General features: G+C 46.2%; 1 protein-coding gene across 1 annotated transcript in view; it reads right to left on the reverse strand.

Annotated features, from left to right (window-relative positions):
* Positions 1-513: 513 nt before the first annotated feature.
* The window catches only part of LOC141107389 (connector enhancer of kinase suppressor of ras 2-like), a gene marked incomplete in the record, with an annotated part of 546,558 nt that continues 529,044 nt past the window's right edge, over positions 514-18,027 (reverse strand). The window contains 4 exon segments of the mRNA XM_073598089.1: positions 514-5,588; positions 9,070-9,269; positions 12,039-12,552; positions 15,050-15,159. Of these exon segments, the coding sequence (XP_073454190.1) occupies positions 5,373-5,588; positions 9,070-9,269; positions 12,039-12,552; positions 15,050-15,159 (1,040 nt within the window).

Consider the following 18,027-nt stretch of genomic DNA (forward strand, 5'->3'; position numbering starts at 1 on the left):
CACCCTTTTGTCTCTGGCATTGCTTTGGGATGTCCCACCCCTCAAGATCTAAAGAGCTGGCTGCTGGCTGTGTCCTTCAGTTAACGCAGAGAAAAGGATTTTTACGGTGAGTACAAGAATCACATTTTTAGAGTTTTAGAGCAAGAGGTGAGGGGAAATCTTCTCCAATGGGGCAGATGGTGGCAACCAAGATGTTAAATCTCTTCTCTTTGGGGAGATTTTCTCAAACTTCTTGTTGCGTCTCCAAGATAAGGAAGGGAAGTCTCTTTAGCAGACACAGCAAAAAAACGCAACTTGATAGGGGTTTAATTCTTCCTTACTCTATCCAAAAAAAAAAAAAAAAGTTTTGGCTATACATACCCTAGTTGGGAAGGGCCCACTATAATAAGACAATTCTGTAATATTTGAAAATTTCTGCAAATTATTTTCTCCTAATGTGTGTGAAAACTTCTTCTCATTGTGCCGTTCTCATACACTGTAAATTTTTTTTTATTTTTTATTTTTTTTTGGGGGGGGGGGGGGCAGTTTGATATAAAGTTTTTTTACCAAACTATCTTCTATACTGCAGTGAAAATCCCCTGCAGGTTTGCTGCATTACCTCCCTAGCGACGTGCTGCTGGAGAGCTGGAGAGCATGTGGTGGGTCACACCATACCATAAGAAGGTTCCGCCAATGAGCGGTCATTGTAAAGGTCGTTCCTGAATGTAATACATGAAACTTGCCACAAACGGTAAACAAGAAACAAACCTGACCTCAGATAGCATCATATTACAGATGTTGGAAGAACAGTGTGAACAGCGCTCTTGTATTGGATTATTTTCACCTTTTTTTTGTCCAGTCTTGCCATCCCCATCAACAGGTTTCACAGCTAAAAGGATTCACTTCCTGGAGAGAAATGACTGACATTCTGTCTACAGACTAACATTGGTTATTAGAAATGACTTAAGTCACAGGTTAGTGGCACTAGAATCACAGTGGAGAGATCAATCATCCTGCAGTGACTGTCAGAAAGTCTTTTTTTTTTTTTTTTTTTTAGATCCCGAGAACTCTGGCGTTGACGGAAAGCCACCTTAAGTTGAAGCATCCAAGAAACAGGTGGGCACAAGTGGTCCTCGCCCCACGGCGGCACTCGTTTCAGAGCGCAGTTTGGAAAGCCGCTGTTTGCAGGATGCCCAATAAACGTCTTAAGGCACTAAGGAGGCTGAGCCCCGACTGGTCCTCCCGGAACCTCTCCTTCTTCTCTTCTTCTTAGGAATTCCATAACAAAATAAAGTCTCTTATGATCAACGGTGACCAGAATGCTCTAATAACTGCTACATGGGCATGAGAGGGGACATAGTGAAGGTTATCTCTATATTCCATCATTTTATATACAGAGATGCACTTCCTGAATGCTTGCATATCTAAATATATAAAATGGTTTGAAGGTCTTCATAGGCAGCAGAATCTCAGAGCATCCATGTCCTGCACAGCGAGGAAAAAAAAAAAACGTATGGTGGGTTTAGTCCCCGTTCGGATCTTTGCACTGGTAAACCCTTGTCACATGTGTCAAACACAAGGCCTGTGGGTTGAATCTGACCCCCAGGCCATTTCATGTGGCCCTCGAACCAAGGGGGAGAGGTGGAAGTGAGATGTGGACGGCCTGTGAAAGAGCACTGAACCCTGCCCACTGTGCATAGCACACCCCTAAACCCTGCACTTTGTAAGTAGCGCACTCCTCAACACTGCACTCTGTACACAGTGCACCCCTTAAGTCTGCACACAGCCCACTCCTGAACCCTGCACTCTGTACACAGCACACCCCTGAACTCTGTACACAGCACACCCCTGAACTCTCCACTCTGTACACAGCGCACCCCTAAACCCTGCACTCTGTACACAGCGCACCCCTGAACTCTGCACTCTGTGCGTAATGCACCTCTGAAACCTGCACTGTGTACACAGCGCACCCCTAAACCCTGCACTCCCTACATAATGCACCTCTGAAACCTGCACTCTGCACACAGCGCACCCCTGAACCCTGCACTCTCCACATAATGCACCTCTGAAACCTGCACTCTGCACACAGTGCACCCCTAAACCCTGCACTCTGTACACAGCGCACCCCTGAACTCTGCACTCTGTGCGTAATGCACCTCTGAAACCTGCACTGTGTACACAGCGCACCCCTAAACCCTGCACTCCCTACATAATGCACCTCTGAAACCTGCACTCTGCACACAGCGCACCCCTGAACCCTGCACTCTCCACATAATGCACCTCTGAAACCTGCACTCTGTACACAGCACACCCCTGAACCCTGCACACAGCGCACCCCTGAACTCTGTACACAGCACACCCCTGAACTCTGCACTCTGTACACAGCACACTAAACCCTGCACTCTGTACACAGCGCACCCCTGAACCCTGTACGTAATGCACCTCTGAAAACTGCACTCTGTACACAGCACACCCCTGAACTCTGTACACAGCGCACCCCTGAACTCTCCACTCTGTACACAGCACATCCCTAAACCCTGCACTCTGTATACAGCGCACCCCTGAACTCTGCACTTTATACATAGCGCACCCCTGAACTACGCACATAATGCATGCCTGATATTTATTGCCCCTTTAAGATCCCCCTGTTGTTTGTCCAATTTGGCTACACCCATCATTCAATGTGGTTTAGGAGGGGATGTGGTTGAGTTCCTGCACTTATTCTCTGACAAACAAAAAGTCCTGCATAAATTGATATGGTCCTACAGATACATCCCTTTGAGGACAACCACAATGCTGACATCCCTGCTCTAAGTCCTGCGCAGTGAGGAAGGAACCATGTGGTGGGTTTAATCCCCGAGCACATCTTAGCACTGGAGAACCCTCAGAGCAGCCTTTCTTAACCATTTTACCATGGAGGATCCTTTGAAATACATTTGAGGGCTCAGGGAACCCCCTGCTAATACTTACTATATCTACAGCTGATAGTACATTAGTGTGGTGGTCAAGGGGAAGAATGTTTCTTACACAATTGTTTTCACTGGAAAGAATCCCTCCCTTACAGATACCCAAAAGATCATTGGGGGTCAGGGGTTACTCCTCTGAGAGGCAGAAGTTGCAATTTTTGGAGGACCCTAGGGCTCTCTGGTTGAGAAAGGCTGCCTTAAGGGAACCTCAGAACATCCGTGTCCTGCACAGAAATGATGTGGTGGATTCAACCATCATTCAGAATTTTTCCACTGAAGAACCTGTATGGTTATACTGTCTCCAAATATATTTGAAAGAATTACTATAGATGCAAGAGATGACCTCACTCCCCTTTTATGCCGTACCGGGACAAGGTCATCCAGCACCCGGGGCAAGGATGCGGAACTGCACCCCACTCCTAATGTGTGTCGTAGAATGGGTACACCACCCTACACCCATTCTTCTGTCCACTTGTTCATGGTTGGCATGGAGTGTGCACTGAACATGTGTGGCCAATTGCTTTATAGCAGCTACAAGGTATGTGCGCATGCATGGTGTGTTTTTCCAGTGGGCATGCGTGACAGCAGTAGCACCCTTAACCATGCTGCCCCTTCCACCTACCCCCTTTTCCCGGCCCTTTTTATGACATCATATTGTGCTAGTAAGGACTTCATCTCTACATCTGGGCCCAGCAGAGCAAAGAAATACTTTACAAACTGCAGGGTATTAAAACGTCTATGTGCTTTGCCGTGTATTGAAATGAACACCAAAGTGCAAAGGTGAGAACGAGGGACCAAAGCCATCATCTCCTAATGACGTCATCGCTTCCTGACGAATGGCGATAACGTTCCCTCCCAAAAAACGGCCATCTTCACGCTGAGCTGGAGAAGGATGCTCGTTGAAATGCACCTTTAATATGATGGTAACCATAACGCTGTAAAGTAGGAGGTAGGAAGTGCGGCACTTCGTTTCTTCTAATCATGAAGGCCTTGGTGTATTTTGGAAGTGTCAAGACCAACTCAACCTCTATGCATCCATATTGTCTGTTTCCATAGCAGGCTAGGTTGTGGAAGGGTTAGCCGTGACAGGCTCACCTAGCAAACATCATCTGAGACTGGCAGCAATGGTAGCAACGCCTGGGTTCACTCAAAAAAATGCAGTTTTTATGGTTGCAGATGCCAATAATTTGCTGATGCCGCCTACAATTTTCACTTTTTTGGTGCTGGCCGAGTATTGGCTCGTTTGTGAATCCTTATGCCCCATACACACGGTCGGATTTTTCCGACGGAAAATGTTCGATGGGAGCTTGTTGTCGGAAATTCCGACCGTGTGTAGGCTCCATCGGACATTTTCCCTCGGAATTTCCGTCACACAAAATTTGAGATCTGGATCTCAAATTTTCAGACAACAAAATCCGATGTCGTAAATTCCGATCGTGTGTACACAAATTCCGACGCACAAAGTTCCACGCATGCTCGGAATCAAGCAGAAGAGCCGCGCTGGCTATTGAACTTCATTTTTCTCGGCTCGTCGCACGTGTTGAACGTCGCCGCGTTCTCGACGTTCAGGAATTTCCGACAAGATTTGTGTGACCGTGTGTATGCAAGACAGGTTTGAGCCAACATCTGTCGGGAAAAAAAACATGGATTTTGTTGTCGGAATGTCCGATCGTGTGTACGGGGGGCATAAGAGTGAACATTATTTTGAAATCATATGATCATTTTAGGTCATTGACAAATTGCAAACTTCTCAAAACTGCCCAAATGCTAAAAAAAAAGCCTTTTTTAGAATATAGACCAGGTGTCTCCAAACCTTCTAAACAAAGGTCCACTTTACTGGACCCCTTCGGGTTTTAGGGGTCCAGGCTGTGGCCAGTTGGTTTTTAGAGGGAGGAACAGTGCCCCATTGAGGGTGTCAGTTGGAGGAATAGTGCCCCATCGAGGATGTCAGTTGGATATATAGTGCCCCCAAGGGACAAATGAAGACAACCAATTGGCCACATCTGGCCCAAGTTTGGAGACCACTGATGTAGACGAATCCTTCCACAAACCAACCCATTGAAAGCTACGTACAGAATTGGCTTGACATCGACCATCCAAAATACGCCGAAAAACCTTCATAATTCAAAAAAGGGACAACCTCTTCCTTCTCAAACCTCCTTGAAGACTTCAGGTGCGCTTCGAACAGGAGTTCCTTTCTTTGGGTGGATTTCTGAGCGATGCAGACCTCGGTACATACCACAAAAGTAAAATACTTTAAGAAATAATAATACTGGCTTGCTCATGCAATGTCGTAGGCATCCTGTGGCACTATTCTGGTATCCAATCTATTTACAATCTGTTTTCCTTACATTATGTACAAATATTACAGTGTTTTTTTCTTCCAGGGCACCTGGCGGACGTTCCATCCCCGCGTGGCCACCCCGATCAGACGTGCGTTTCAATGAAGGAGTGCGTGTGTGTGAGCTGGGGTGCCGGCGTGGCCAGTTCGGAGGCACCGTTCTGAGGTTTCAGGGTTCCGCTGTACTCACAAATATCCATGAAAAACTCAAAGTTTTTTTGTTTCCAGTCTCTGAACTTCTTGGATGAGAAAGCCGCGTCGTCCAGGAGGCAGTTTATGACAGAGAGGTCTCCTTCCTTTGCCTGTGCAATAAAGGAGTAGAAGGCATATTTAGTTAGAAGGCTCCAATGGTCACCCATAATTACAGAACAGAACTAAAAAAATTCACCTCCTCCCTCTATGTAACCCTACAGTCATGTGAAATAGTAAACTCTAGACATGTGCAATGCGTTTCGTTCCGAATTAGTTTTTTAACGAATTTTTTACAAATGGGTTCATTTGCAAATATCCAAATTAACGAAAACCCATTTAACAATTTTTTTCAAATATCCCCCCCAGCACTCTGACCCCTCTACACCCCAGATATTCCCCCAACACTCTGACCTCTCTACACCCCAGATATCCCCCCAGCACTCTGACCCCTCTACACCCCAGATATCCCCCCAGCACTCTGACCCCTCTACACCCCAGATATCCCCCCAGCACTCTGACCCCTCTACACCCCAGATATCCCCCCAGCACTCTGACCCCTCTACACCCCAGATATCCCCCCAGCACTCTGACCCCTCTACACCCCCAGATATCCCCCCAGCACTCTGACCCCTCTACACCCCAGATATCCCCCCCAGCACTCTGACCCCTCTACACCCCAGATATCCCCCCAGCACTCTGACCTCTCTACACCCCCAGATATCCCCCCAGCACTCTGACCCCTCTACACCCCAGATACCCCCCCAGCACTCTGACCCCTCTACACCCCAGATATCCCCCCAGCACTCTGACCCCTCTACATCCCAGATATCCCCCCAGCACTCTGACCCCTCTACACCCCAGATATACCCCCCAGCACTCTGACCCATCTACACCCCAGATATCCCCCCAGCACTCTGACCCCTCTACACCCCAGATATACCCCCCAGCACTCTGACCCCTCTACACCCCAGATATCCCCCCAGCACTCTGACCCCTCTACACCCCAGATATCCCCCCAGCACTCTGACCCCTCTACATCCCAGATATCCCCCCCAGCACTCTGACCCCTCTACACCCCAGATATCCCCCCAGCACTCTGACCCCCCTACACCCCAGATATCCCCCCCAACACCCTGACCCCTCTACACCCCAGATATCCCCCCAGCACTCTGACCCCCCTACACCCCAGATATCCCCCCAGCACTCTGACCCCTCTACACCCCAGATATTCCCCCAACACTCTGACATCTCTACACCCCAGATATCCCCCCAGCACTCTGACCCCTCTACACCCCAGATATCCCCCCAGCACTCTGATCCCTCTACACCCAGATATCCCCCCAGCACTCTGACCCCTCTACACCCCAGATATCCCCCCAGCACTCTGACCCCTCTACATCCTAGATATCCCCCCAGCACTCTGACCCCTCTACACCCCAGATATCCCCCCCAGCATTCTGACCCCTCTACATCCCAGATATCCCCCCAGCACTCTGACCCCTCTACACCCCAGATATCCCCCCAGCACTCTGACCCCTCTACATCCTAGATATCCCCCCAGCACTCTGACCCCTCTACACCCCAGATATCCCCCCAGCACTCTGATCCCTCTACATCCCAGATATCCCCCCAGCACTCTGACCCCCCTACACCCCAGATATCCCCCCAGCACTCTGACCCCCCTACACCCCAGATATCCCCCCAGCATTCTGACCCCTCTACACCCCAGATATCCCCCCAGCACTCTGACCCCTCTACACCCCAGATATCCCCCCAGCACTCTGACCCCCCTACACCCCAGATATCCCCCCAGCATTCTGACCCCTCTACACCCCAGATATCCCCCCAGCACTCTGACCCCTCTACACCCCAGATATCCCCCCAGCACTCTGACCCCTCTACACCCCAGATATCCCCCCAGCACTCTGACCCCTCTACATCCTAGATATCCCCCCAGCACTCTGACCCCTCTACACCCCAGATATCCCCCCAGCACTCTGACCCCTCTACACTCCAGATATCCCCCCAGCACTCTGATCCCTCTACACCCCAGATATCCCCCCAGCACTATGACCCCTCTACACCCCAGATACCCCCCCCAGCACTCTGACCCCTCTACATCCCAGATATCCCCCCAGCACTCTGACCTCTCTACACCCCAGATATCCCCCCAGCACTATGACCCCTCTACACCCCAGATACCCCCCCCAGCACTCTGACCCCTCTACATCCCAGATATCCCCCCAGCACTCTGACCTCTCTACACCCCAGATATCCCCCCAGCACTCTGACCCCTCTACACCCCAGATATCCCCCCAGCACTCTGACCACTCTACACCCCAGATATTACCCCAGCACTCTGACCCCTCTACACCCCAGATATCCCCCCAGCACTGTTACCATATACCATAAGATACCCCTTGTATTGTGACCCCACTACATCCCTGATACCCCCTACACTGTGGCCTCTCTACAAGCCTGATACCCCTACCACTATAGCCACCCAAGCATTGCTACCCCCTATACACCCCAGATCCCCCCTCAGCATTGTTCTCACCCATACACCCTTGATATCCCCCAGCAGCATTATTCCATCCATGTATTACCCCCTTTTCCAGTGGAAATACAGTGCATGTAAACTTTTGGCTCTGTGCCCACTTCCAGCACTGGACTCACCTATACCAATCAAGCAGGCAGAAGGGGGGGCGTAGGAGGGAGCATCCCGCCGGGCATTCCAAGCCCTTTGGCGCAAACAGTGCTGGACAGCTGGGCTCACCATGACACCATTCACAATGCTACTTCCACAGGCGGGCTCTCAGTGCTGCCGACTCAGCAGCTCCACTCCAGCTCCTACCCCGCAGCCTTCGAGTCACGAGCATTCAAGCTGCATGAGGCGGGGTCAGAGCATCACTGGCGCTCTGGCCCCACCCCTCCCTGCTGGCTGTGAGATAATAGGTATCGTTCTGCACAGCACGGCGCACCGCTGCCAGTGTATGCATCACTCTCAGTGCCATGATGGGGTCCCTGATTTTGGGGCAGCGTGGGCTCAAGGACCAGCTGCTTTGGGGAAAGTGCAGGGGACCCCCATGCAGCTGGAGTCCCTGGGCAGTGCCCAGGTGTGCCCACTCATTAAGACAGCCCTGGGTGAGGGACAAACAAGGCTGCAGAAGAAGCTACACAAAGGGTTTGACAGGTTACAGAAAAGACAGAGAACGCCACACAAAGGAAAAGAGGACGCCAAAGAAGAGCTGCCAGAAGCTACATTAGAAACACAAGAGTCTGAGGAACCTCCATGAGGAACAGAAGGAGCTACAAATGGAGAAGAAGAGGTTACTGAATGGATAAAGGACCTACAGACAAAAACAGAATGAGCTACAAAGAATCCACAGAAGAACCTACAGTAAGGGTAGAAGAGCATATAAAAGAGACGAGCAGATAAGACTTTTTAGAAAACCGTACGGAATTTAGTTACAAAAATTAGAATTTTTTTTTAGAAATTAAAGTTGTTACAAAACATTTATAAGTGTTACAGAATCAACAAAAGAACTTCAATCTGTGACAGAAAACTCTACGGCATTCTTTAACACTCACTTTTAAAGTGCTTTTCAGTGCTCGGATGCGGTGCAGCTTATCGTTGATGATGGGGTCATTGCATCTTTTAATAAATGATCTCCTGAACTCCTGCTTGGTGGAAAGTCGCTGCTCACCAAAGGCGGATAGGCTGGCTTGTTCCAAGGTCTTGTAGAGCTCCTCCAGGCCATCTGTGCTGGACCGGTTCTCGTTCTTACTGTCTGGAACAGATGCAGCATTTTATTGTCTACTCTCACATGTCTCAAGAGGCAGCTTAACAGGGTTTATATACACACATACATATAGCGGAATGTTTTTGGGCATCTGACCATGACACCTACTTTGTGGACAGAAATATGTGGACCACCCTCCAAATTATTGAGTTCAGCTGTCGCCTGTGAAGGGTGCTGGTAATACTCCATCATACAAAGACATTCTAAATTATTGTGCTTTTCCATAATAGTTTCAGGAAGACTCTTTTCTGTTCCATCATGACTGCGCCCCTGTGTACTAAGCTGGCTCCATAAAGACATGGGTGGACCAGTTTGGACCATGTCCATAAAGACGTGGGTTGACCAGTTTTGACCAGTTTGGATCAGCTCCATAAAGACATGGTTTGACCAGTTTGGACCAGCTCCATAAAGACATGGATTGACCAGTTTGGACTAGCTTCATAAAGACATGGGTGGACCAGCTTCATAAAGACATGGGTGGGCCAGTTTGGACCAGCTCCATAAAGACATGGGTGGACCAGCTTCATAAAGACATGGGTGGGCCAGCTCCATAAAGACATGGATGAACCAGTGTGGACCAGCTCCATAAAGACATGGTGTGACCAGTTTGGACCAGCTCTATGAAGACATGGTGTGACCAGTTTGGACCAGCTCTATAAAGACATAAGTTGACCAGCTCCATAAAGACATGGATGGAGCAGCTCCATAAAGACATGGGTTGACCAGTTTGGACTAGCTCCATAAAGACATGGGTGGACCAGCTCCATAAAGGCATGGGTGGACCAGTTTGGACCAGGTCCATAAAGACATGTGTTGACCAGTTTAGACCAGTTCCATAAAGACATGGGTTGACCAGTTTGGTCCAGCTCCATAAAGGCATGGGTTGACCAGTTTGGACCGCCTTCATAAAGACATGGGTGGACCACTTTGGACCAGCTCCATAAATATATTGTTGGACCAGCTCCATGAAGACATGGATGGACCAGCTCCATAAAGACAAGGGTTGACCAGTTTGGACTAGCTCCGTAAAGACATGGGTGGACCAGCTCCATAAAGGCATGGGTGGACCAGTTTGGACCAGCTCCATAAAGACATGTGTTGACCAGTTTGGACCAGCTCCATAAAGACATGGGTTGACCAGTTTGGACTAGCTCCGTAAAGACATGGGTGGACCAGCTCCATAAAGACATGGGTGGACCAGTTTGGACCAGCTCCATAAAGACATGTGTTGACCAGTTTGGACCAGCTCCATAAAGACATGGGTTGACCAGTTTGGACCAGCTCTATAAAGACATGGGTTGACCAGTTTGGACCAGCTCCATAAAGGCATGGTTTGACCAGTTTGGACCACCTCCATAAAGACATGGGTGGACCACTTTGGACCAGCTCCATAAAGATATGGTTGGACCAGCTCCATAAAGACATGGGTGGACCAGCTTCACAAAAACATTGTGTGACCAGTTTGGACTAGCTCCATAAAGACATGGGTGGACCAGTTTGGACCAGCTCCATAAAGACATGGGTGGACCAGCTCCATTAAGACATGGTGTGACCAATTTGGACCAGCTCCATAAAGACATTGGTTGACCAGTTTGGAGCAGCTCCATAAAGACATGGGTTGACCAGTTTGGAGCAGCTCCATAAAGACATGGGTTGACCAGTTTGGGCCATTTTCATAAAGACATGGGTGGACCAGTTTGGACAAGTTCCATAAAGACATAGGTGGACCAGCTCCATAAAGACATTGTGTGACCAGTTTGGACTAGCTCCATAAAGACATGGGTGGACCAGCTCCATAAAGACATAGGTTGACCAGGTTGGACCAGTTCCATAAAGACATGGGTGGACCAGTTTGGACCAGTTCCATAAAGACATGGGTAGACCAGTATGGACCAGCTCCATAAAGACATAGGTTGACCAGTTTGGTGTGGAGGAACTCGAGTGTCCTGCACAACCATCATCAGTACCTGACCTCCATAAAGACATGGGTGGACCAGTTTGGACCAGCTCCATAAAGAAATGGGTTGACCAGTTTGGACCAGTTCCATAAAGACATGGGTGGACCACTTTGGACCAGCTCCATAAAGATATGGTTGGACCAGCTCCATAAAGACATGGGTGGACCAGCTTCACAAAAACATTGTGTGACCAGTTTGGACTAGCTCCATAAAGACATGGGTGGACCAGATCCATAAAGACATGGGTGGACCAGCTCCATTAAGACATGGTGTGACCAATTTGGACCAGCTCCATAAAGACATGGGTTGACCAGTTTGGAGCAGCTCCATAAAGACATGGGTTGACCAGTTTGGAGCAGCTCCATAAAGACATGGGTTGACCAGTTTGGGCCATTTTCATAAAGACATGGGTGGACCAGTTTGGGCAAGTTCCATAAAGACATTGTGTGACCAGTTTGGACTAGCTCCATAAAGACATGGGTGGACCAGTTTGGACCAGCTCCATAAAGAAATGGGTTGACCAGTTTGGACCAGTTCCATAAAGACATGGGTGGACCAGTTTGGACCAGTTCCATAAAGACATGGGTAGACCAGTATGGACCAGCTCCATAAAGACATAGGTTGACCAGTTTGGTGTGGAGGAACTCGAGTGTCCTGCACAACCATCATCAGTACCTGACCTCATATATGAAGACAATTCCCACACGCACCCTTTAAAATCACATTGTAAGAAAGGATATACATTTGACTTTTTTTTTTCAAATACTGACAAGGTAAAGGTCCCTTCATTCATTTTTACCTTCTCTACTGGAACTGCTGTGCTTCCTCTTCGGTAACTCATCTTCCATCTTTTCCTCTAATGGTTCTGTGTTGTTATTCCCTCGGTTCTTCCCCCTCCCATCCCTGTTCCTCGGCAAGCTTTGGCTGCGCTGTTTCTGCGTCCGGGCGTGCGCCGTGTGACTCCGGGGACACTCTGCTAGGGGGAAGGGCCCATCTCTTTCATGGTTATGGCGCCTCTGGACCGGTAGCGTGGCTTGTTTGCGCCTTTCTGGTGACATCCCCATCCTGCCCCCCACATGCTCCGAATCGGGGGGCACCGTCTGCAGGAAGTGAAGGCCGGAACTGGTCAGGGGAGTTTCTATTAAATCTTGCCAAGACCGGCGCTCTCTATACGTGGGGCGACACCCCGAGGAGTGCGTGCTGCCGGTGGCGTCCTGCCGTGACTCCTCTGCGGAGGAATGGGAGTAGGTGGACTCGCTGGAAAAGTGGCGCCCCCCGTGTTTCTGTTCAGGGAAGGGACTCGAAGAATTGCCCTGAGAAAACAAAGGCATCACAAATGATTTTCTAGGTCAAGCATACATTGCAAAATAAAAATACCAGATACCCAAATTATTTATTTCATTATCATTAATTCGTTACGTTACATTCGTTTAGATGCGGCATTCGTTATTTCGGATAATTCGTAACTTCGGATAAATTCGTATTCGTTACATTCACTAACAGCCAAATCTGAAAGGAAATTCCAATACCTATAATTTAATAGTTAGTAAAAGTTAAATTATTATTAATTAGTTATTATTTAAGATTTCCGAATTTTCGGGTTTTTTGATTTTCGAATTTACGATTTTTTAGGATATTCTGAAAAATTTGTTAAATGGGTTTTCAATAATTCGGATATTTCCTAATTAACGTAAATTAGAAAATTCAAATATCCAAAAATAAGAAAGAAAATCTGAAAATTCGAAAGAATAACTAACTACTAAATGATAGGTATTGGAATTTCATTTCAAATTTGGCTGTTAGTGAACATAACGAATACGAATTTATCCGAAGTTACGATTTTTCCGAAATAACGAATTCCGCATCTAAACAAATGGAACAGAACTAATTAATAATAAATAATAATAATAAAAAGTTTTTTTTTTATTTCTTCTTATTATTTCTTCTTATTAATTCATTACAGTTAGTAATAGTTATTATTAATTAGTTATTATTTAAGATTTCTGAATCTTCGGGTTTTTTGATGTTCGAATTTTCGCATTTTCAAATTTTAGAATATTTAGAAAAATTTGCTAAACGGGTTTTCATTAATTCGGATATTTCCGAATTAACATAAATTAGAAAATTCGAATATCCAAAAATAAGAAAGAAAATCTGAAAATTTGAAAGAATAACTAACTAATAATAACTAACTATTAAATTATAGGTATTGGAATTTCATTTCAAATTTGGCTGTTAGTGAACGTAACGAATACGAATTTATCCGAAGTTACGATTTTTCCGAAATAACGAATGCCGTATCTAAACAAATGGAATATAACTAATTAATAATAAATAATAATAATAAAAAGTTTTTTTTTATTTCCTATTATTATTTATTATTATTAATTCAGTTCAACCCATACGTTTAGATACGCCATTCGTTATTTCGGATAATTCGTAACTTCAGATAAATTCGTATTCGTTACATTCACTAACAGCCAAATTTGAAAGGAAATTCCAATACCTATCATTTAATAGTTATAGTTAAGTTATTATTAATTAGTTATTAAGATTTCCGAATCTTCAGGTTTTTTGATTTTCGAATTTTCAAATTTTAGAATATTCTGAAAAATTTGTTAAACAGGTTTTGGTTAATTCGGATATTTACGAATTAACGTAAATTAGAAAATTCGAAAATCCGAAAATTAAGAAAGAAAATTCAAGAATTCGAAAGAATAACTAACTAATAATAACTAAATATTAAATTCTAGGTATTGGAATTTCATTTCAAATTTGGCTGTTAGTCAACATAATGAATAAGAATTTATTTGAAGTTACGAATTATCCGAAATAACGAATGGCGTATCTAAACGAATGGAACGGAATGAATATCTACTGTGGCCCCGGAACCGGAAATGACAAAAGACGTCGCTCTGGTCCTCCAAGGGCATAGAGACAAGCGGCGGCCATTTTGGCCTCATTCTTCTCCATACTCAGCTACCGCCATTATCGGATCGCTCCTGGGTGTCACCGATGGGTCAGGTAAGCCCGGTAAATACCGGGAAGCGGGTTCTAAAAGTGATCCCAAATCCACCCGTGGGGCCACTTTTATCTGAAAGAGAATCGGCCATAGTAAAATAAAATCAGCTGGCTGCAGCCATATCTCCGCTATTTAATGTCAAACAAATGATGTATTTTTTTACTATGGGCCGGTCATCAAACGAAATCATTACCTCCATCTAGTGGCCAAAATGCGGTATAGCTCTTTGAAATACCTCGATGAGAAAGTATAACACATTGTGGCCACTAGGTGGAGCCGAAGATATAGGAATTAGTCTATTAGAAAAATTATGGGGGACATTTGGCCAGCTTGCACAAATGCTGTTGACAATTCAGCCAATGAATGTTTTATAAAGAGACCCCCCCCATAGTTTATATGGGCTGCCTCCATGACACTGTTCGCAAGGCGCGCTTGAAGTGACTCTCTGCAATACATACACGGCAGGTTGAATTGGAAGGCGGAGGGGGCGTGTCTAAGGAGTCTGCAATGTGTGTAATCTGATCTCCATGCAATTTAGAATCTATTTCAGACCAGCAATTATTTTAGGAGCCCTAGCTTGGGGGTTTGGCCGACTGCTGGCTGCAAGTGGCAGAATAAATCACGTAAACATCCCAGCAGCCCGTCCTGGTAAATCCCCAGTTGGTGGTGGAAGTGGGGAGGTGCCGATCATCAAGAACTGCGAAGGCTGCTGCCCCGAGGAGGAGGAGGAGGAGGAGGAGGAGGAGGAGGAGGAGGAGAGCTCATCAGAATGTCGCGCTGTTACTTACTGTGGAATTTCGGTGGTACGTTTCGCTGACGGTCGTCGCCGTCGTCGCTGGTTCCTGTTTCAGGGTCATGGAACCATCGATATCATCCTGATCGCTCTCACTCCAGTAATCTGCTAAAGGCAAAAGGAAATCTAAACTCTACAAACAAAAGGAGCATCAGCTTCATAGAGAATACAAAGTGTCATTATCCATGGGTGACCTATGTACAAAATCCGTTTTACTACTTTGTGACTTTTTTTTCCCCCCCGACATTGCTTTGACTTTATTTAACCACTTAGTGTCGGTTCACACAGGGGCCACCTGACAAATCGCGCTACATTCAGTGCAGTGGAACCGTTCTAATAGGAGCGACTCAAGAGGCTCCGAATTAGAAAAAAGTTCCTGCACTACTTTGGGGTGACTTCAGAATGGCTTGTATTGACTTCTATACAGAAGTCGTTTTGCAAGCCGCGCTGAAGTCACGCTTAAGGACCCGCCCCTTTTTCTGACATTTGTTGCTTACAAGTTAAAATCAGTATTTTTTGCTAGCCGTTTAACTCAGAACCCCCCAAACATTATATATATATATATATATATATATATATATATAGTATCTCACAAAAGTAAGTACACCCCTCGGTCACATGTGTGTAAATCTTTTCTTCTCTCTTTTCATGTGACAACACTGAAGAAATGACACTTGTCTACAATGTAAAGTAGTGAGTGTACAGCTTGTATAACAGTGTAAATTTACTGTCCCCTCAAAATAACTCAACACACAGCCATTAATGTCTAAACCGCTGGCAACAAAAGTCAGTACACCCCTAAGTGAAAATCTCCAAATTGGGCCCAATTAGCCATTTTCCCTCCCCGGTGTCATGTGACTCGTTAGTGTTACAAGGTCTCAGGTGTGAATGGGGAGCAGGTGTGTTAAATTTGGTGTTATCGCTCTCACTCTCTCATACTGGTCACTGGAAGTACAACATGGCACCTCATTGCAAAGAACTCTCTGAGGATCTGAAAAAAAAGAATTGTTGCTCTACATAAAGATGGCCTAGGCTATAAGAAGATTGCCAAGACCCTGAAACTGAGCTGCAGCACGGTGGCCAAGACCATACAGCGGTATAATAGGACAGGTTCCCCTCAGAACAGGCCTCGCCATGGTCCACCAAAGAAGTTGAGGTCACGTGATCAGCGTCATATCCAGAGGTTGTCTTTGGGAAATAGACGTATGAGTGCTGCCAGCATTGCTGCAGAGGTTGTAGGGGTGGGGGGGTCAGCCTGTCAGTGCTCAGACCATACGCCGCACACTGCATCAAATTGGTATGCATGGCTGTCATCCCAGAAGGAAGCCTCTTCTAAAGATGATGTACAAGAAAGTCCACAAACAGTTTGCTGAAGACAAGCAGACTAAGGACATGGATTACTGGAACCATGTCCTGTGGTCTGATGAGACCAAGATAAACGTATTTGGTTCAGATGGTGACAAGCGTGTGTGGGGGCAACCAGGTGAGGAGGACAAAGACAAGTGTGTCTTGTCTACAGTCAAGCATGGTGGTGGGAGTGTCATGGTCTGGGGCTGCATGAGTGCTGCCGGCACTGGGGGGCTACAGATCATTGAGGGAACCATGAATGCCAACATGTACTGTGACATACTGAAGCAGAGCATGATCCCCTCCCTTCAGAGACTGGACCGCAGGGCAGTATTCCAACATGATAACCACCCCAAACACACTTCCAAGACCACCACTGCCTTGCTAAAGAAGCTGAGGGTAAAGGTGATGGACTGGCCAAGCATGTCTCCAGACCTAAACCCTATTGATCATCTGTGGGACATCCTCAAAGGGAAGGTGGAGGAGCGCAAGGTCTCTAACATCCACCAGCTCTGTGATGTCATCATGGAGGAGGGGAAGAGGACTCCAGTGACAACCTGTGAAGCTCTGGTGAACTCCATGCCCAAGAGGGTTAAGGCAGTGCTGGAAAATAATGGTGGCCACACAAAATATTGACACTTTGGGCCCAATTTGGACATTCTTAGGGGTGTACTGACTTTTGTTGCCAGCGGTTTAGACATTAATGGCTGTGTGTTGAGTTATTTTGAGGGGACAGTAAATTTACACTGTTATACAAGCTGTACACTCACTACTTTACATTGTAGACAAGTGTCATTTCTTCAGTGTTGTCACATGAAAAGATAGAAGAAAAGATTTACACAAATGTGACTGAGGGGTGTACTTACTTTTGTCAGATACTGTATATATATATTTGGACACAGGCACAATTTTAGTTTTTTTTAGGTATTTACCCAAACATATTCAAGCTATAGTTATATAATGGATATGGATAAAAGGTCACACTCTGAGGTTTAATTTGAGGGTATGGACATCCAAATTGGGGGAAGGGTTTAGGAATTACAGCTCTTAAGAGTAGCCTTCCCCCCTTTTTTCAAGAGACCAAAAGTAATTGGAGAATTGAATCAAAAGTTTTTTTCATAGTCCGGTGTGGGCGACTCCATCGTTATTTCTTCATCAATTAAGCAGGTAAAAGTTCTGGAGTTGATTCTAAAGCTGTCCATACACCATACAATTTTCTTATTACATTTTCTTTAGATTCACCTTCAGTTATGTAGTGTGAGGGCTGATCTGATTGCATACAAGTGTTTTTCAGTTTGACCTCCTTCTATATGGTTTTGGTAAATCTAAAGGAAAGTTGTACAAGAAAATTGTATAGTGAATGGCAGGGGGAGGCAACCTTCTGAGCACAGTGTGCCGAAAAATGTTTTCACAGAAATTTAGCGTTCCGATTTTATAACAAAAAAAATGTCCACTTCACTCTCTCAATCACGAAATGGATCGTTTATAAAGCAAATACTTGAGTAATGGTGAGAAATTAACATCCTGCCCTCTTACACCTCAGATCACTGCCCCCCTTTTCATCTGCTCCACCACTGTACCCCCCTGTATATCTGCCCCACCACTGTACCCCCCTGTATATCTGCC

Source organism: Aquarana catesbeiana, linkage group LG09 (assembly GCF_042186555.1).
Source record: "Aquarana catesbeiana isolate 2022-GZ linkage group LG09, ASM4218655v1, whole genome shotgun sequence".
Taxonomy (NCBI): Eukaryota; Metazoa; Chordata; class Amphibia; order Anura; family Ranidae; genus Aquarana; species Aquarana catesbeiana.